The following is a 20139-nucleotide window of genomic DNA, read 5'->3' on the forward strand; positions in this document are numbered from 1 at the left end:
GGAGGACATGTACCAGTATGTTTTGCATGTCCTGATAGAGAAATACTGCCAAATTCATTTTTCACTAATGCAACAACTGTCTCTCCTACTGGGTAACATGGGGATTGCCTTGAAATATCTTTTAAGTGTAATTTCCCATTGGGGGCAGATAGAGATATAGAGTTCGGGTTCTGTGAACCCACAATTTAGAAATACATCCTTTGGTGGAGTTGTTTTTTAAATTGTAAGTTTGAAAATGCCACTTTTAGAAAGTGGGCATTTTCTTCCTTAACCATTCTGTGCCTCTGCCTATCTGTGGAATACACGTCTGGGTCAGCTGGGCTACAGGCCTCGAAAAATCATAAAAATGTGACTAGACCTGCAGGTCAAGTAACTTGAATAATCTAGTCAACCTGACTGAAATGTACTTAACCTGTAAACGGGTCTCAAATTGTGTGATCCTAGGCAAATATTTTAGTCACCTTTTCCTTCATTCTCACATATAAGAGCACCTTTAAGTATGTGAGCTCAACATCTGTGCTGTACAAAAAACCTCTTTTGTTTGATTAAATAGACTAAACGCTTGGTCCATGTAAAAATATTCCAGCCAGCATACGGGGGACACGTGATCCATGACTTACCTCTTAGTTTACTAATAGCATTGCTCTCAGGGCAGGAGTGTTTCTCAGTTTATGTTTAAACACACACTTTTAATAAATATATTACTAAAGCATGGTGTGGTAGCACACTGTCATTTACAGACCGTAAATTTCCAAGAAATGCCCCCAAATCCTCCCACTAATTTGCACCAGAGTGGTGGTCCCTGCTGACTGCAACGACCGTGACTGACGCCGAGGGCCCGAAACAGCGTCTCTGAAGTCCCGCCATAGCGTGCGTCTAAAGTGCTGTGTCACTGACATCCGTGACTCCTGACTCCGCTGCAGCACCTGTGGCCCCGAGGTGTGATCGCAACACCTCAAATTTGATGCCTCATCAACCCACTTTGTTGTCAGGAACCGACACCTCACCACCAATGCCGCGTCACCTTCCCTACAACCATAAGGAACTGACTTTTCACCTCCCATGCCTAGCAGTAAGGCACAGACTGTCAGGCTTTTAACTTTTTGCAGGAGTGAAATGGACACAACGTAGTTCCCAACTTCCCTATGAATCAAACAGACTCCATAGAAGTCACACCAGACCCACCGGGATGAAGGGGCGAACCTTGACCAGGACCAAACCAGATTTCCGCTGTGCAGTGTCAAGTGCCTTTCCATTTTTCTGAAATCATAAGAACCACCTTTAGTACTTAAAATTCAGTAGTTGACTTCTTCCCAGTTTTATGTAACCCACATTTGATTACCCAATGTCCCTTCTCCCTTTTATAGATGTTGATTCCTAGAGACTGAATTTGCTATGCAATACTTCTAGAAGACAAACTCAAGATAATTAATTTCCACAGGTAATAACCGCACATACCTGTACTAACACTTACCTAAGTGTATAGACATTACTAATCTAAATAATCAATCAGTCCTTTACAGTGAATCAAGGTTTAATTAACGGTTCCTAGGCTTAATCAACTTTCATCTCCTGAAATCATAAAATAAACAGCATTTCATTCAGGGATGTGGAATTCCTATCGCCCGGGACATCTTGTTTGAGGTCAAGGGCAACAAGTTTTTATGTTCACTTTGTCCTTGGGACAAGTAGGCCCAACCCTCTGCAGCACAAACCCTGTGGCTGCCTGTTTACAGAGAGTGGAACTCTCTGCAGTTGAGGTAATGTGTTTCCAAAAGATAATGCTGTTCGAACTTGTATTTATGGTTCATTATTTGAAAACCTTCATTATTAGGGTGAGTGCTGTAAATAAATGTTTTAAGGTCACACTTCACTACTGACATTGGTTCCAGTACAAAAAAAAAAAAACGTGTATACACATGTTTGAAAAGTTTAGGCTATGAGGCTAAGTATAATGCTCCCAGAATGCTCTCTGATTAGATGCAAATGAAGTGTCATTTAGTAAAATGTTTTGATGCATGCTAGTATTTCCCAAAAATATTTCGAATGGAAAATCAGTGTAACCATTTTCAACACTATTATGGGAAGCATGAAAATAAACAAACACTGACAAAGCCAACTGATCTGACATATTTTTATAAGTCTTTTAGTTTCATCAATGCGTGTCTTGTTTTGACATGGCTTTTGTAACACTTTATTGTTGTGGGAGCTACCAGGCCCTCAACATTGTAACAAACACTGGCAAAAAAAAAAAAAAAACGTTTTTGAACTCCAAAAGCACACGTTGCCACCAGTGGCATAACAAAGGCCCCGCAGCCGCCCACCAGGGGGCCCCTTCAGCACAGCACCTGCCCTGAGTGAGTCTGGAGAGGGAGCTCCTCCATGTTCTTTGCAAAGGGGCACCCTCCAGTTTCGTTACGTCACTGATTGCCACTGTTGTTCCTGACACTGAACAAAACTACTTTGTGTGCCAATATGCTCCTTGTGGAAGAGAAGAATGCGATCACTCACAGTAAAGCCAGCCAAAAGAGAGAGAAATAGAAGTTTAATAAAAACAAAATGTCTTTGTTAACACCAGACCTAATTAGGGACCAAGACCCACATGTAGGTAGCTTTTTGCATGTCACAAACAGCGACTTTCGCTGTTTGCGACGTGCAAAAAGCACATTGCGATGCACAAACCCAGTTTTGCGATTCGGTAACCTGGTTACCGAATCGCAAAACGGGTTTGCGACTCGCAATTAGGAAGGGGTGTTCCCTTCCTAATTGCGACTCGCAGTGCAATGTAGGATTGCTTTGCGAACGCGGGCGCAAGCCAATCGCAGTTTGCACCCATTTCAAATGGGTGCTAACACTTTCACAAAAGGGAAGGGGTCCCCCTGGGACCTCTTCCCCATTGTGAATGTCACTGTAAACATTTTTGCGGACCACTGCCTGCTCTGAAAAAATGAAACTAAAACGTTTCATTTTTCGTTTTTGTAATGCATCTCGTTTTCCTTTAAAAAAAAACTGCTTTATTGAAAAGCAGTCTCCAGCAGTCTCCAGCAGGCCACCATCCCTGTGAGGCCGCCATTCGCAAAGGGGTCGCAAATTGCGACCCACCTCATGATTTTTCATGAGGTGTGCATTTGCGAAGCCCTTGCGAATCACAGATGGTGTCAGGGACACCATCCTACATTCGGATTTGCGACTCGCAATTTACGGGTCGCAAATCTGAACCTACCTACATGTGGCCCCAAATTCTTAAAGAAAGTCACAAAAGTGCACCCATGGTATATGTCGTACCCCTATAAAATATTTGTGAACTGTATTTTAGCATGGGTAAATACGCATGTGTAGATTTTCTCATGTGAAAATCTATTGAGCATTTGCAAGTTCATTTTCCCTCCAGCCACTTTCTTCCCAACCCTGGAAGAAGTTCTAATTCTGCCATTGTCCGGAGTAAATGTCCAACCTTTCTTATTATGGGAAAATATTAGAGAGAAGCTGGTGAAAATCTTTAAAACATGCAGGTTAGTAGGTTTGCAGACTCAAAGGCATTCCAGCCCTGGAACTATTGCTTTACTGCTTCCTCCAGCCCCAGTATGCAGATCTGCAGAAAGGTGGAAAAATAAGGAAATTGCTACAGTAGGGATTGAAACTGCAAGTATTCAAGCCCTACTATGGTAGTAGCCCTGGCATAATCAGAGAGGCTATTATCAGAGCTCTTACATAATGAGATTGCTGCTATAATTTGGCACCACACTACATGGCACCAAAGGGACAAGTAGATCTTTTTACAGGACAAGTAGATTTGAGAAGCAGCGTGTCCTGTGGACAAGTAGATATTTTAATAAATTCCACACCCCTGTCATTACTCTAGCTATGAGTCACTCAGCAATAATTAATGTCTTATACATGTACTAATAACAACCTTAATATGAGCCCTCGATCATATTTAAACAAAACACTGCTGAAAACAAAAATAAATGTATTTTCTTTCCTCTAGTAGAACAACAAGAAAAAATGATTGACTTCACCAGTCCTTTCAACAGGATTCCATCAGATAAGTATTTCCGATAAGTATTTCTTTCTTGTCTTTAGTACAATTCGTAAGTATTACCAAAATGTATAGGTTGCCAATTGAATAATGTCTTTTGATTATCTTTTGAAAGTTGCCAGCAGATTACCGTGAACAGAAGCAGGGAAACCAGCGACCAGACGGAGAAGAGGAATGGCCGCATGAAGACGCCAAGCACTCTGGAAGAACGCAACGAGAAGAGGATGGAGCGTCAACATAGGTGAGTACTAGGCGAAGGAAGCTAACGACGAGCAGTCGTCCTGGTGGTGCACATATCCTTACAGGCTACGCGCTGCATCTTAAAGGGGCCTCCACAATTATGCATGCGGTGCCCGTCACCAATATCTCACCTCCCTGGTAGCAGTAAGGAACCAACGCCGTACTGGTTCCAGCAACGCCTCACGTCCCTAGCTTTGTGCAACATCCTTGTTTCCTCATTTTCCAAGGCACTGTACCTGGGTCAGGGTGACTCCATGACCGACCTGCACTCCCTGAGTGGCATCGGACTGTTTGGAAAAACTCTGTCAAGACGTTGTGATATCCCTAGTTGTAGCTATTGTGTTTCTAAGCGCTTTACTAAGATTTATTCTTTGAAACTTTGTATCTGCTTGTGTATGTTGGATTATTATTGTTTTGGTCTTGTTTGACTCAGATAAATATTGCCTAATTTTCTAAACTAGTGTGGAGTACGTTTGTGGTGTTTTCACTGTGTTACTGTGTGTATGTATACAAATACTTTGCTCACATTGCCTCTGAGATAAGCCTGACTGCTTGTGCCAAGCTACCCAGGGGGTGAGCAGGGGTCCCTACTTGGATAGGGTGTAAATCACTGCCAACTAGAGACCCCATTCCTAACAGGTTCTGTCAGGAGAGCCTGGAATAAAAACAGAATCTTTGGAAGAGCAGTCATCTTTAGGGCGGCTATTCGGCCAAGCCAGGAGAGACAATATTGCCTCCATCATGTTAGGTCACTTTTAATCTGCTGAAGCAAGGCCCGGTAATTTAGGGTCACGGTTACTTTTGCCGAGGTAGCCAACTGTACCCCGAGATAGGGGATGGAGGTAGCAGCACACTGAATTGGATATTGTACTCAGGTCAGCCCCCTGGGGTCTCTCAAGTCCCACCGGGCAACGGTGTGTCTTTGGCATGCTCCTCTGGTGTCCCTTCACGCTGCTCCATCCAGGATCATCACATAGCTCCCTTCTGGGGCCCTCCCAGGACCCCAGAGCCTCTCCAATATAGCTCATGTGTTTAGGGTTCCTGACCATGGGGATGTTCAGCAAATTCCGCTGAGGATGTATGCTGCAGCAGTCCACCTCTTTCTGACCCCCATCGCAGGCGATGGAAGTTGCTGTGCACAGGGCACCATTATTTAAGTTGTTCTTGTCCCTTTGAGGGTAAAGTGTGTGACTTCAGGGTTGATGCTAGGAGTTATCCTGTTGGGGTCTCTCTCCCACAAATGCCTGTAGCATTGCCTGCTTTACATTCCATTGGCGCAATTAGCTGGTCCTCCGAGGCTGCTGATGTCAACCTTCAGCTCCGTGCTGTCATGCCACCATCCCGTCCCCAGCTGTTGCCGGTTAAATATCCCCCCAAGGGCAGCAAGGCCTGTAGTGGCACTTATAGTCACCCCTCGTGTTTCTGGTTACCCCGCCACGAAAACACAGGGGGTAACGCATCCGGCGACATTCGTGTTGCCGGCACACGCATCCCCACACGTTCACACACATGTCCACACTCTTACAAACATGCACCCCACTCACCTACGCACTCGCTACATACACCCACATTCACTCGGAGAAAGACACTCAAACATGCACACTGAAACACGCATTCATGCACTCAGGCACACCCATACAAACGCGCACACGAACACCCCCATTCACGCGCACACACACACACACAAACATTCACATTCAATCGCAAACCCATACGCATTAAAACCACTCCTCACATACATGCATGCATTCACCACCCCTCTGCATACTTATACATACCACACACCCCTCTGCATACTCGCACTCACACACGCAGGCACCCTCCACCCCCGCATTCAAACTACCACACATGCACTCACACACACAGACATGCCCCCCCCTTCAGACGATCACTTACCTTCTCTGTCAAGAAGGTCATCCGGGAGGGGGTGGGTCCCGGCGGTTTTGCACCGCCAGCACCACCATGCCGGCAAGCCGTATTACAGCTCGTAATACGGTGGGGGAGTCTTGCTGGCATGGTGGTGCTGGTGATGCAACCGCCTCTTCAACTCAGTCGGCCATGTGGTTGGGGGTAAGTCCAACGACAACTCCAATATGGGGGTCAGCACTGGCGGTATGCTGGCTGCAGTGGCTTTGGCGGTCATTGAAAAAGACAGCCAAAGCCATAATGAGGGCCTCAGTCTCCTACTTCTTGGAAAGCTTCTTTTTGGTCAAACTTGTAGCTCCTACCTCCTAACAGCAGGCTTCTGGACACCATATCTTTCTCCATATATGTCTCTTGCAAGATTACAAGTTCAAGTTCTCTGTAGTCAGCTGAGCCTTGTTGGAGTCAGGAGTCTCGTGCCTTTTGTGTCTCTGATGCAGCACTTGTCATTTGGAGAGCAGCTCCAGTCCTTACCAGCAGGTTTCAGAAGTCCTTGTGTGTGTCCTCTTCTGCCAGCAAAAGTCAGAAGTTAGGATTTTTCTTCTGTCTAGGACTTCAGATTGAGTCTTCCCAGGAATATTCTGAGGTGATGGTTGAGGGGCCAGATTTAACCTGTGACCTAGCCAGCGAATGGAGTGATTCTGCCACTTAATCCTATTTTCTCACAGTTTTCAACCCTTTTTGTAGCACTCCCTCTTTGCATTACTGTAAATTACATGAGTCCTGGTTTCAAGATGATAAAACCTTGAGACAGGCCCGTCTTCAGCTCCTATGTCACTCCCCTAATTAGGTAGGCACTGCTCCCACATGATAGGGGCAAAGCTGCTTTCCGCTATGAATGGAGCCTGGCTCATTGAATGTCTTGAGAATAAATAGAAGCACTTTTTTGGCATCTCCGAGGCCTTGAATCATTATCAAATTACAAACACAGTGATTTAGTCTACAATTCCTACTTAAATTATAAGCAACCTTTCTTTGATTCTACTTTAAAGGCCTCAAAGAAAAGGAAATACTTGAGATTCAGATCACTTTATATTCCTTTGGCTCATTTCGAAAAACCTTGGAATCCTCATCATAACAATGGTGTGTAGTCTATGTACCTGTTCTATAATGTTAAATCCGAAAAATTGTATCTTCAGAAACATTTTAACAAATCAAATATTAGGTCCACTACAGAGCAATCAAATTCTGTTTTATCGATCAAACTGCTTCCTTTATTGTGGCATTCACATGTGTTTTTAGATTTATCTTACAGCTTTTTAATGATGTAATTCATCAATGTGTTTCTTTTTATTCAGAGCTTGTGCATTGCTTACTGACTACACTGTGGCAACCAAATTAAGCTTTTATTGCTGCTTAGTATTTTTTTAAATCAAATATTCTGGGCTGGCCAGGCAACATGGCTGGCGGGACGTGCTCCTAGTGAGCTCCCGATCCCCGGCGACATCCTTCCTTGATCCTGGGGTGCCCTTGTATGTTTTTGCCCTCCGGGTGGCGTCTGTGGGTTTCCTGTGGTGGCTGGTTGTGTCCGCCTGCCGAAAATCGGCAGAGACGGGCTTGGGGCAGTGATTTCAGCCTCACGCAGGACGGCATGGGCTGACTGCGGGGCCGCAGCTGCGGCCTGGTGCTGCAATCGAAACTGGTGAGGGGTGTGCCCCTCCCCTGGAACTCCTGCCGGCGCAGAGTTCAGACGAGGGTTCCTCTTACCTGCTGGTGGCGGCCGATTGTTCCTGCCGCTGACGCTTGGAGGGGACAGGCTGCTGTGGTGATCTCGGCCTCGCGCAGCACAGTGCTGGCTGGGTGGTCGGGGTCGCGGCTGCTGCCTAGCCACGCGATCGGAGCCGATGAGGAGTGTGCCCGCTCCCTGGAGCTTCTGCACGGCCTCAGTGATTGGATGGGGATTTCCTGTCTACTGGTGGCTCACTTGAGGGGCTGTAGGATGAGAGACGATCCGGCCCGGATTGGGTCTGCCTGGTGAGCTGGTGCCGAACCTTGAGGACTGGCGGAGATGTCTCCCATGTGGAGAAGGAAGCGTGCCTGATTCTCTGGACATACCTGGAGGGCGATTGGGCTGAGGTGCTGGAGACTGAGGCTGTAATCCTGCGCAGATCCTGACTGGGGGCTTCTACATAGTGCCTGTTTTCCCTGTTGGTCATTTGGACATATGGGGCTGGAGTAAAGGGCTACCTGGACAGGGAGCTCTCATCCCTGACTTGGTGGGGGCTTTCAAGTATTTTGGATCTTCTGTTTGGCTCTGCTGGCCTGGAGGGTGAGCGGACTGCGGCGGCACTCTCTTTGGACCTTCGCTTATTGGCGCTAGACAACCCCTGTTGGTGCTGGGGTGTTTGGGTGCCGGGTGCCCAGGAGGTGAGCACTGGCCTTGGGTGTTGTGAATTGCAGGTGACCCTTTCTCATATTGGGCTTTAGCCTGGAGGACACAGGCTGTGCGTTGACTGCCCTGTGATGGTACGACATCGGAAGACTGATGTGTCGCAGGGCAATACCATGGAACAATATACCACTGCTGTGCCCACACCGCTGAGTGTCATCCGGGTGGCAGGGTCGGATGGCGGACAGAGTGGGTTGTTGCCTGTGGAGGAACTGTCGCAAGCAGAAATTCTTGCAGCCATTCAGGGAGCCAGAGTGGCACTAGAGGGTAAGATTGAAACGGTGGCGGTTGAGGTGAACCTGTTCAGAGCGGACCTCAGAAAGGTTTCGGACAGGGTTAAGGTGGCGGAGGGCTCGATTGTGGAGCTACAGGCAGAGGTGGGAACTCTACGAAAGCAAATGGCACAGGCTGGCTCTACGGTTGGCAGATTGGAGGCGCGGCTGGAGGATGCTGAAGGTCGCTCCCGGCTAAATAATATTAGACTGTTGGGCTTCCCAGAACGGTCGGGGGAGACTATGGTCAAGGCCTTCGTGGAATACTGGATCAGGGATGTTCTGCAGCCTGTGGGTCTCTCCAGAGTGTTTTTGGTCGAGAGGGCACATTGAGCGCTTGTGGCGCCGCCTCGGCCTGATGCGCCTCCAAGGGCCACCATTGCTCACCTCCTGAATTACAGGGACTATGTTCTGAGGGCAGCTCGTGACTCGGACAAGGCGGTGTTTGAAAATAGGAAGATTTCCATCTATACTGATTACACCAACAAGGTTCAGAACTCGCGAAAGAGTTTTTGGGAGGTGAAGGCGAAGCTCCGCGCAATGAATATCAGATATGCTTTTATATCCGGCGCGTTTGAAGATACTCTCTAGAGGCAGGTCCCATTTCTTTGAGCAACCAGAGGAGGTTTGGAGATGGCTGGAAATGTGGGATAAGGCGGTACTGGGCAGGCTGACTGGGGCTCGTGGAGTGGTGAATCGATCCTCTGGGGCTGACTGATCTGATTGGCGGAATCTTGGGGGAGAACGGACAATGGATTCTATGGATCAAGAAGTGGTGGATGTCCCTGCCCCTCGGGTCGAGATACAACAAGATGGAACAATGGCTGTGGTTCCTGATGAATCAGTGGCTGGCACTGGTGCAGGGCCGGACTTGGACTCTTTGGCGACTTCCATGCAGAGCTGATTCTCTGTCCGTTTGGCGATCTTCCTGGTGAACTGGCATCTTCTGGGAGCGGCCGCTTCTAGAGAATGATACTGTGTGATGCTATGGTGAGCTCAGAAGTGGCTCTCTTATAGTATGGTCCCGCTGGACATTAATGCTTGGGGGGGAGGGGGCACTGTTCTTTTAATGTCTTTTTGCATTGAAGGTTTTTGGGTGGGCAAAGTGCTTGGGTTGCCGGGGTGAGGGATTATCACTCCACAATTGTGGTAGGCCTTGAATGGGGGGTTGGGGATTAGGCTGTAGTCCTGACAGCATTTATAGATTGGACCTGCAGTATCATGGTTCGTTTCAGTTGTTATGCTGTATTTCCGGGGTGGGGTGGGACGTTTGTGTGGTTTAGTTGACACAGTTCACCGATGTTCATTGTTGGGATTACAGTGCACGTGCTATGGCGTGATGGGCATTGGATACCTCTCTTAGATTAGGGGGGGTTCTGTAGTGGGTGAGTTGGGAATTCAGTACCATTATGGGTCGCTGACTTAACATAATGACTTGGAACGTCAGGGCTTGAAGAGTTATACCAAGAAATATAGGGTTCACTCATTTTTAAAGAGGCAGATTGCGTGCCTCCAAGAGACGCATATGACGGAGGAGGAGGCGCAGAAGTTATCTAAGAAATGGCGGGGTCAAATGTTTTCTTCCTCCTTCTCCTCCTACTCGAGGGGTGTGACCGTGTGAGTGGCTCCTGGGGTTCTCTTTACCCACACGTATAGTGAAGCTGATGTTGAGGGAAGGTATGTTCTTATTGAGGGCATGCTGGATGGTTTACCCGTCATTCCTAATACTTATGCACCCAATATTGATGATCCCTTCTTCTATACCAAAATTCCGGAGATTCTGGGGGAAGGTGTGGATAGGCCTATTATTTGGGCAGGAGATTATAACTGCGTGCTGAATGGCGAGTTACATTGTGACCCCTCGAAGTGTGGTACTAAGCCTCAGATGGTGAGATCACTTACAGATGTGATGCGACAGTTGGGGCTGTGGGATGGTTGGAGGGAGTTGCATCCGTATGGTAGGGAGTTTACCTGTCATTCTAGAACGCATCATACTCATGCCTGGTTGGATAGGTTTCTCCTGGCTGGCCTTCGTGGATCCCGGGTTTTGGAGTTCACGCATCTGGGTCGGTTTCTATCTGATCATGCTCATGTATTGATGCAATTGCAATGAGGGGTGGCGGGTGCTCGTACTGCACATAGTTGGCGACTACCAGCAGAGTTTCTTGTGGATGTGGGGTGCAGAGAGGGCGTTGGTGCAGCTATTACTGGTTGTATGGAGTTGAACTGGAACACGGTTGATTCCAGGGGTCTGGAATGGGAGGCATTGAAGGTGGTGGTGCAGGGTGTGTGCATTGGGATGATGTGTGGAGTGTGCAGGCGCATGGAGAGTGAGCTGTCTGGACTGGAGGAGAGATTGGGTGCCCTGCAGCGGAAGCACCCAACCACTAGAGAACTTAGATTACGTAAGGAGGTCAATGATTGCTGGGTTTCCTTGAGCAGGGTTACCCTCAAAGCCTACAGGCAGCGACTACACCGTGAAGGGGATAAGGCTTGCAAGCTTTTGGCATGGATTCTGAAGAGGGAGGTGGAGTCCCTCCCTATACTGCATATTCGATCTGCGAAAGGTGAAACAGTTACGAATCGGGCAGACATATTGGTGGTTCTGGCTGAATACCTGCGTGCGGTTTCCAGGGCTGGACCGGCTCCACCAGGAGAGGGTGTTGGGGGTTTCTTGCAAAAAATTTGCCTTCCTAGATTGGATGCGGAGAGTAGAGAAACTCTGGATGCGGTGATTCCTGTTGAGGAGCTGAGTGACGCAGTTGAAGCGATGTCTAAATCTAACTCTCCTGGTGGCGACGGGTTTCCTATTGAATTGTATCAGACGTTTTCGTTGACTCTGAGGGAGAAGCTTCTGGAGGTGTTTGAGGAATCTTGTGAGTGCAACAAGTTGCCAGATTCAATGCGACAGGGCATAATCTGTTTGTTGCTTAAGCCGGGATGAGACCCTATTGATCCATCGTCGTATCTTCTGCTCACGATGTTAAATAGTGATGTAAAGACCCTTTGCAAAGTCCTAGCCTCTTGACTCCGAGGGGTGATTTTGGGACTGGTGCACAAGGACGAGTGTGGGTTTATCCCTGGTCGCAGCACGTCTTACAATTTGCGTCGGCTGGCACATGTGCTTTATGAGACGGAGAGTGAGAACACTGAGATGGCATTGGTGTCTCTGGATCTTGAGAAGGCCTTCGATTCAGTTGAGTGGGGGTATCTGCTGGAAGTATTGTGGGGTATGGGGTTTGGTCCTGGTTTCTGTGCCTGGGTGAGGCTACTGTACACTGCTCCTACTGCACGGGTACGAGTGGGGGGGGGGGCTGTCTGATGCCTGGGAGATAGGTATGGGTACGAGGCAGGGTTGTCCGTTGTCACCTCTTCTCTTTGCTATAGCCATGGAACCACTTGCAATATGGCTTCGGGAGAGTATGGCCCCTTGGGGGATTGGGGTTGGGCAGTCCACTCACGTGGTTTCATTGTATGCCGATGATGCACTAGTGTATCTCCGGGACCCTAGTGTCTCGGTTATGTTGTTGTTACAAAGGATCGAGATTTTTGGGGTTGTGTCTGGCCTGAAGGTCAATCAGAAAAAATCGCTCCTGTTTCCCCTGAGTTCCCTCCGTGGAGTCCCTCGGGCCGACCTACCTGAGGCCGGCCTCCGATGGGACACTGAGAGTTTCTGTTATTTGGGTATTTGGGTCACGCATACGGTGGCTGCGCATAATACACATTATGTCAAACGGGTGGTGGCTGGTGTGGAGTGCTCGGTCTCTTTTTGGAATAAATTGCCTCGATCTGTCATGGGTAGCGCAGCGATAGCAAAGATGGTCTTTTTGCCGCAGTGCCTTTACTTGGTTCAAAATTCTATGTATCCATTGTCCCCTCAGTTCTTTCGTAGGTTGGACAGCCTTTTAATTTCATTGGTGTGGTCTGGGCGATGTAGTAGAGTGGCATTATCGGTTTTACAAGGTGCACTTGAATGCGGAGGGTTGGCGATACCCAATCTTAGACACTACTATTATGCGGCCCATTTGCAGTTTGCTGCTAAGTGGCTGACAGATACTGATAACTGAGAGACAAGACTGTTTGCTGGAGTGTTGGACAGACAGGCACTGGCATATCCTTTGATGGCAGGTGGAAGGTCTGCCACTATCGTTCCACGATTGGCAAGGGTTGCTGCCGGGATCTGGGAATAGGCTGTCAAACATGTGCTTAAACGGGCCCCTTTTGACAGGGAATTCAGAATATGGGATCTTCAGCCCTTCCGGGAAATGGAGCAGTTGATGTCTGTGGAAGCCTGCAGAATGGGGGGTTGTGAAGTAGTGGGTGGTCTTTATCCTACTGGTGAGTTAATCTCTTTTGCTGAGGCCAGGGACTTGTTCGGTCTGGGACCCTGTCAATTCCTTCAATATGCTAAGATCAAAAGTTTGGCGCTTGAAATTTGGAGTGGGTTCCCGGTGGCACCTGTGGCCTCCTCAGTACTACATGGCCTGCTTAATTGGGGCGATGAGTTGCACCTGATTACTCGCTTTGATAAAGCGCTCTGTGAAGACCAGGCAGTGGTGGTGGGAGTGAGTCGCAGGACTTGGGAGAGGGATCTGGGGGCTCCTCCAGGGGTGTGGAATTTATTAAAATATCTACTTGTCCACGGGACACGCTGCTTCTCAAATCTACTTGTCCTGTAAAAAGATCTACTTGTTCCTTTGGTGCCATGTAGTGTGGTGCCAAATTATAGCAGCAATCTCATTATGTAAGAGCTCTGATAATAGCCTCTCTGATTATGCCAGGGCTACTACCATAGTAGGGCTTGAATACTTGCAGTTTCAATCCCTACTGTAGCAATTTCCTTATTTTTCCACCTTTCTGCAGATCTGCATACTGGGGCTGGAGGAAGCAGTAAAGCAATAGTTCCAGGGCTGGAATGCCTTTGAGTCTGCAAACCTACTAACCTGCATGTTTTAAAGATTTTCACCAGCTTCTCTCTAATATTTTCCCATAATAAGAAAGGTTGGACATTTACTCCTGACAATGGCAGAATTAGAACTTCTTCCAGGGTTGGGAAGAAAGTGGCTGGAGGGAAAATGAACTTGCAAATGCTCAATAGATTTTCACATGAGAAAATCTACACATGCGTATTTACCCATGCTAAAATACAGTTCACAAATATTTTATAGGGGTACGACATATACCATGGGTGCACTTTTGTGACTTTCTTTAAGAATTTGGGGCCACATGTAGGTAGGTTCAGATTTGCGACCCGTAAATTGCGAGTCGCAAATCCGAATGTAGGATGGTGTCCCTGACACCATCTGTGATTCGCAAGGGCTTCGCAAATGCACACCTCATGAAAAATCATGAGGTGGGTCGCAATTTGCGACCCCTTTGCGAATGGCGGCCTCACAGGGATGGTGGCCTGCTGGAGACAGCAGACCACCATGTCTGTGACTGCTTTTCAATAAAGCAGTTTTTTTTTTTTTTTGTAATGCAGCCCGTTTTCCTTAAAGGAAAACGAGATGCATTACAAAAATGAAACGTTTTAGTTTCATTTTTTCAGAGCAGGCAGTGGTCCGCAGGACCACTGCCTGCTCTGAAAAAATGTTTACAGTGACATTCACAATGGGGAAGAGGTCCCAGGGGGACCCCTTCCCTTTTGTGAAAGTGTTAGCACCCATTTGAAATGGGTGCAAACTGCGATTGGCTTGCGCCCGCGTTCGCAAAGCAATCCTACATTGCACTGCGAGTCGCAATTAGGAAGGGAACACCCCTTCCTAATTGCGAGTCGCAAACCCGTTTTGCGATTCGGTAACCAGGTTACCGAATCGCAAAACTGGGTTTGTGCATCGCAATGTGCTTTTTGCACGTCGCAAACAGCGAAAGTCGCTGTTTGTGACATGCAAAAAGCTACCTACATGTGGGTCTTGGTCCCTAATTAGGTCTGGTGTTAACAAAGACATTTTGTTTTTATTAAACTTCTATTTCTCTCTCTTTTGGCTGGCTTTACTGTGAGTGATCGCATTCTTCTCTTCCACAAGGAGCATATTGGCACACAAAGTAGTTTTGTTCAGTGTCAGGAACAACAGTGGCAATCAGTGACGTAACGAAACTGGAGGGTGCCCCTTTGCAAAGAACATGGAGGAGCTCCCTCTCCAGACTCACTCAGGGCAGGTGCTGTGCTGAAGGGGCCCCCTGGAGGGCGGCTGCGGGGCCTTTGTTATGCCACTGGTGGCAACGTGTGCTTTTGGAGTTCAAAAACGTTTTTTTTTTTTTTTGCCAGTGTTTGTTACAATGTTGAGGGCCTGGTAGCTCCCACAACAATAAAGTGTTACAAAAGCCATGTCAAAACAAGACACGCATTGATGAAACTAAAAGACTTATAAAAATATGTCAGATCAGTTGGCTTTGTCAGTGTTTGTTTATTTTCATGCTTCCCATAATAGTGTTGAAAATGGTTACACTGATTTTCCATTCGAAATATTTTTGGGAAATACTAGCATGCATCAAAACATTTTACTAAATGACACTTCATTTGCATCTAATCAGAGAGCATTCTGGGAGCATTATACTTAGCCTCATAGCCTAAACTTTTCAAACATGTGTATACACGTTTTTTTTTTTTGTACTGGAACCAACGTCAGTAGTGAAGTGTGACCTTAAAACATTTATTTACAGCACTCACCCTAATAATGAAGGTTTTCAAATAATGAACCATAAATACAAGTTCGAACAGCATCATCTTTGGGAAACACATTACCTCAACTGCAGAGAGTTCCACTCTCTGTAAACAGGCAGCCACAGGGTTTGTGCTGCAGAGGGTTGGGCCTACTTGTCCCAAGGACAAAGTGAACATAAAAACTTGTTGCCCTTGACCTCAAACAAGATGTCCGATAGGAATTCCACATCCCTGCTCCTCTGTCTGAGCCTGATTGGGACTTAGCGTTGTCTATGGTGCGTAAGGTATTGTGTAACAAAAGATTTAAGTTGCTTCACTTTAACTTTGTGCATAGAACGTATCTCACGCGCAGTCGTTTAAATAGGATCGACCCGGGACACAAAGTAGGGCGTCCTCGGTGTGGCTTGATCGGTGCCTCTTTCTTGCACCTGGCCTGTGCTTGTATGCCGGTGAGCGGGTTTTGGCATGATGTGGTGGAAAGGGTTGTGGATGTGACCGGCCTGGGGATAGAGGTGACACCAAAGGCTTGTCTGTTGGGAGTGTTCCAGAAACCGCGAGGTCGGACTGTTCCATATAAGCTAGCGCAACTGGTGCTGGTGCTGGCTAGGCATAGGGTAGCGATTGGATAGATGAGCGCCCGGAATCCACTGTTTTCTGAATGGATACGAGACCTGCTGGAATGGGGTGTGGCTGAGGAGCAACACATGCGGTGCACGCGCAGGGATGACAAGGTGGTCACTGATTTAGAGGTGTGGGGCTCTCTGCTGGAGCGAGTTTCTGGTGTGGTGGAGGTGGTCTCTGCTGACAGTACGGAGGATGAGGATGGGGATGGTGTATAATGTATCCGGTGTTTTGGAGATGATCAATTATGGTTTTGGCCTTATTACCCTGACTTCCCATAGATCGCATATTGTGTTTGGTCTCATGTGGATTCCTAGCAGTAAGGGTGGTGGTCAGGAGGGGCAGGGTTTCTTCCTTGTATATGGAATATGACTGGCCCATGTTTGGTACATGCTTGATTTCGCCATTATGTTGTACCATAATCTACATTTCCTTTTCTTATTGGGCATGTCGGCACTGCACTGTTTGTTTACAGTTTATAATAATCAATAAAAACAGTTTAAAAATATATATATATACATTTGTTGTAATCATTTTATGATTGACAGAAATACTTCATATATACAGAGGCACACTAGTAACATTGGCAAAACCATCCCAATCACTCGCAGCCTTGGTTGAAGAATTTAATACATTTGAGGAAGCCATTGTTTGTTCCTAAACTTACAAAAATCTCAAATCTTAAAACTCCCAGTCCCACAAAATCAGCAAGACACAATCTTACAGCAGCATTCAAACGAATGGCCTGAACAAGCTGTCTCATGTAATTCCTTAGCCCCCTATATAGCGACTACTGCCTCCCTTAACTATAAAAACCTCTTATGTACCACCACCAAGACCTCTGAAATTGGCAGCAACATAGCCTGTCTTGGCTAGGTAAAATAACTGCAGTCAAAATAAACACAGTCTCTTATATAATGTTACATTTCCCATTGCTTTTACTGCAACCCCACCGAAGACCCAGAAAATGATAGGTGGCTTCATCTGGTCTGGGAAGGCACCTTGATTGGCCTGAAAGGTTTCTTATAAACTCCAAATGAGGTATGGCTGGGTATTCCTTATGGCGCGCACTACTGCTAAATGGCACAACTGAGATACACAGTTTGTGAATTGAGCACAAATATGGAAAACATTGGTGATTTAGAGACCAGTGCAGAGCAGGGTTAGACATTTGGAAAGCTACTTACCTGTCCAAAAACATAGGGTGTAGGTCCTTTGCACCTCGCCAGTCAGGACAACAATGCGATGTGGAACAAGATGGCGAAGAGGAGAGGACTATTGTTGTTCCAGTCCCCATTATCTCCGTTTGTGGAAAATCTAAATTTCCCACCAACTTTGAAAGGGGATGAGTTTTCAAATGGGCAGAAATCTGGTGGCAGAAGAGTCGTAAGTCTTTATGACCAAGGGAGAATTTCTCCTTTTGAACAACTCATGTCAAATTACACCTTGCCAGAGATGGAGAGTATACACCACTTACAAATCAGATACTAAGAAGCCAATACTATTCTGCAACCAGATGTTAGTAGACCGCAAACTACTATGAAAAAATTACTCTTCACAACAGATAATGATAAATACCTACTTTCAGAAATGTACAAGCTGCTATCAGAATGACAGACTACGGAAATCCCCAGGTCAAAAGAAGTGAGAAGCAGTGTTGGGCCGATTGCTCAGAAGTAAGGAATAATATCTCTTTTGCTGATCCAGGACAACTCCAAGAAGCTAGCGGGTAGAGAAGCATTTGGGAAAATATCTACTTATTTGTAGTGCACCCCTGCTAGAATACACACATGGAACCATGAGAAGTTGGGATGTAGCTGGACGGGTTGAGGGAGCCCCGACACTTTACTGCACCAACTCTGACACTGACCTAAGTTGAATAAATACTGGGAAGCTTTTCCCCAACAACATAGAAATTACATTTGACGCTCAACGTCTAAGATTCCCCGCATATATCATTTTAGATCTTCCTAATAAACAACAATGTCTGTTACGTTCAATAATGATGTAACAAATGCCTCTTGCATGCTGTACAACGAAACAAGTGATTACTTCATTGTGGGGCATGGATAGGATTCCTGGCCATAGTCTAATGTTGTACCTGATCTGGGATCTTCTGGGCATGGAGAAACTTTCTCTAGAAGGCAACAATGACAGTTTTGAGAAAATATGGGCTCTACTGCTTACCTTTGTCTCAAATGAATTCTTGGGACCTCACATGTACACAATACTTGAAGGTTTTTTATCTCTGCACTCAATCTATTAATGTTTGAGAGCAGGTCAAAGTCTCTAGGCACTGATGTATGTACAGGACACAATGTGGATCAAATCGGGGAAATAGGATACATTTCTAAAAGTAAATGCGTCCTTTTTGCCTCATGTCAAAATGGATTAGAGCCCTTGGTTGGAGGACGAGGGTTGGGGTTGAAGTTTTTGTTATACTTGTTCCTCGCCAGTTATTGAATGTAGGCAAGCAAGTGTGTGTTTTTTAAACTTTTCACTAAACAGATTTGATCTTTAAATGGAGCAACACCCCAGTTATCTGTATGGAAATTGTCGGGTCCTTGTATGGGAATGTGGAGTAATTTAAAAACATCATAAATATTTGAGAGCCAGTGTAATTTTCCTGCTGAGCAAGTATGATTACTTATTCAGAAGTAAGTGCATAGGAATGCGTTGAAGTGAGGGTGACCCTTTTGGTCCACCCGATTTCACACATTTAGTAATGCTCATACAATTTACATACAGGTAGTGTAAATGGGTGCTCCATTTATTGAGATCAATATAAATATTTCTAATCCAAGTTTAATTTCATTAGAGAAAGGGTTATTACTTATTCATCTGTAATTCCATAGGAATTGTATTAGCTAAGTGGTAGCACAGTTGACACGTTTTAGTGAAAACATTGGTTCATTGAAGCTTAATCCTCATGGGCCTTGTAAGGAGATGTAGTGTGTTTGAAAAATCACATAGTCATAGGATGATAATGCTCAAAATGATTAAATACAATTGTTTGAAATATTAATTGTTCAGTAAATGGAATGCATGTTATATAATACACTGCCTGTGAATAAGATGCTGTCTGAACAAGAGTCTAACTTCAGCACAGTTGAGAGCTCTCCCTATTAATTTTCTGATTTGCATGCCTCAAAACAATGATCCCCCCCCCAAAAAAATAGAGCTGGCTGAGTGAGCCACTGAAGGCTTGATCTACGCTCAAGTCAGGTGCCTGACTCTTTGTGCAGCTTGAGGGCCTATTGGGCCCTCGAGCACAAAACAAGGTGACTTTTCATGTGACTTCTGCCTACCACCCACGCAGTAACACCAACACAGTAACATCAGGTGCCATCATGTCTACAGTTCGGAGCTCTACCTATTCATTTTCTGGTTCGCATACCTTTAAAAAAATGACCCCACACATTCATAGAGCTGGGCGAGCCACTGAAGGCTTGATCTAGGCTCAAGTCAGGCGCCTGGCTCTTGGTGCCTGCCGCTCACGCAGTAACATGTGCCAATAATTAAAGACAAAGAAATAACATTTGATAGAGAATGGGAGCAAGCAAGAGCTACCCAACTAGTGGCAGAATTGTATAATGTGAAACAGGAAAACGTGGGAACAATCCCAGCTTCCCCGCTTTACAAATTTCTGACGCATCATAGAGCACTGTATTGTAAATACAGTGCATCCATGGTAACGTTAGGGTCTCGTAGGGCAGCGCACAAAATCTGACGCATCGGAGCAGATGCGTCAGATTCTTGTAAACGAGACCCTGAATTTGTTTTTTACCAATTGACTTTCAGTTGTTCCTCGATGCAGTAGTAAACCGCTAACCTCATTTGCAGGGAATCGAAAGGAAGTACATTTTGGGTGAGAACCTGTGCATGTGTCATACCGGAATGTCTACTGGGATAGGTTAAATGAAGAGAGGTAGTCCTGGCTATCCTTTAATGCTGCCTTACAATAAGCCTCTGACTTCTGATGGGATTACTT

General features: G+C 46.3%; 1 protein-coding gene across 6 annotated transcripts in view; it reads left to right on the top strand.

Annotated features, from left to right (window-relative positions):
* LOC138287785 (uncharacterized) overlaps nt 1–20139 on the top strand; it is a 50212-nt gene that overhangs the window by 16521 nt on the left and 13552 nt on the right. For 4 of the 6 annotated variants that reach the window (XR_011202278.1, XM_069228610.1, XM_069228614.1 and 1 more), the window contains exons 2-3: nt 3989–4045; nt 4154–4280. The exons of 1 other annotated variant lie outside the window; for it this stretch is intronic. Coding sequence is in view for 4 of the 5 variants with exons in the window: in XM_069228610.1 (XP_069084711.1) it covers nt 4006–4045; nt 4154–4280 (167 nt within the window). In the remaining variant the exon portion in view is untranslated. The remainder of the gene's footprint in view (nt 1–3988; nt 4046–4153; nt 4281–20139) is intronic. One more of the 6 variants, XM_069228611.1, reaches the window with a different exon arrangement.

The sequence above is a fragment of the Pleurodeles waltl genome, chromosome 4_1 (genome assembly GCF_031143425.1).
Source record: "Pleurodeles waltl isolate 20211129_DDA chromosome 4_1, aPleWal1.hap1.20221129, whole genome shotgun sequence".
Lineage (NCBI taxonomy): Eukaryota > Metazoa > Chordata > Amphibia > Caudata > Salamandridae > Pleurodeles > Pleurodeles waltl.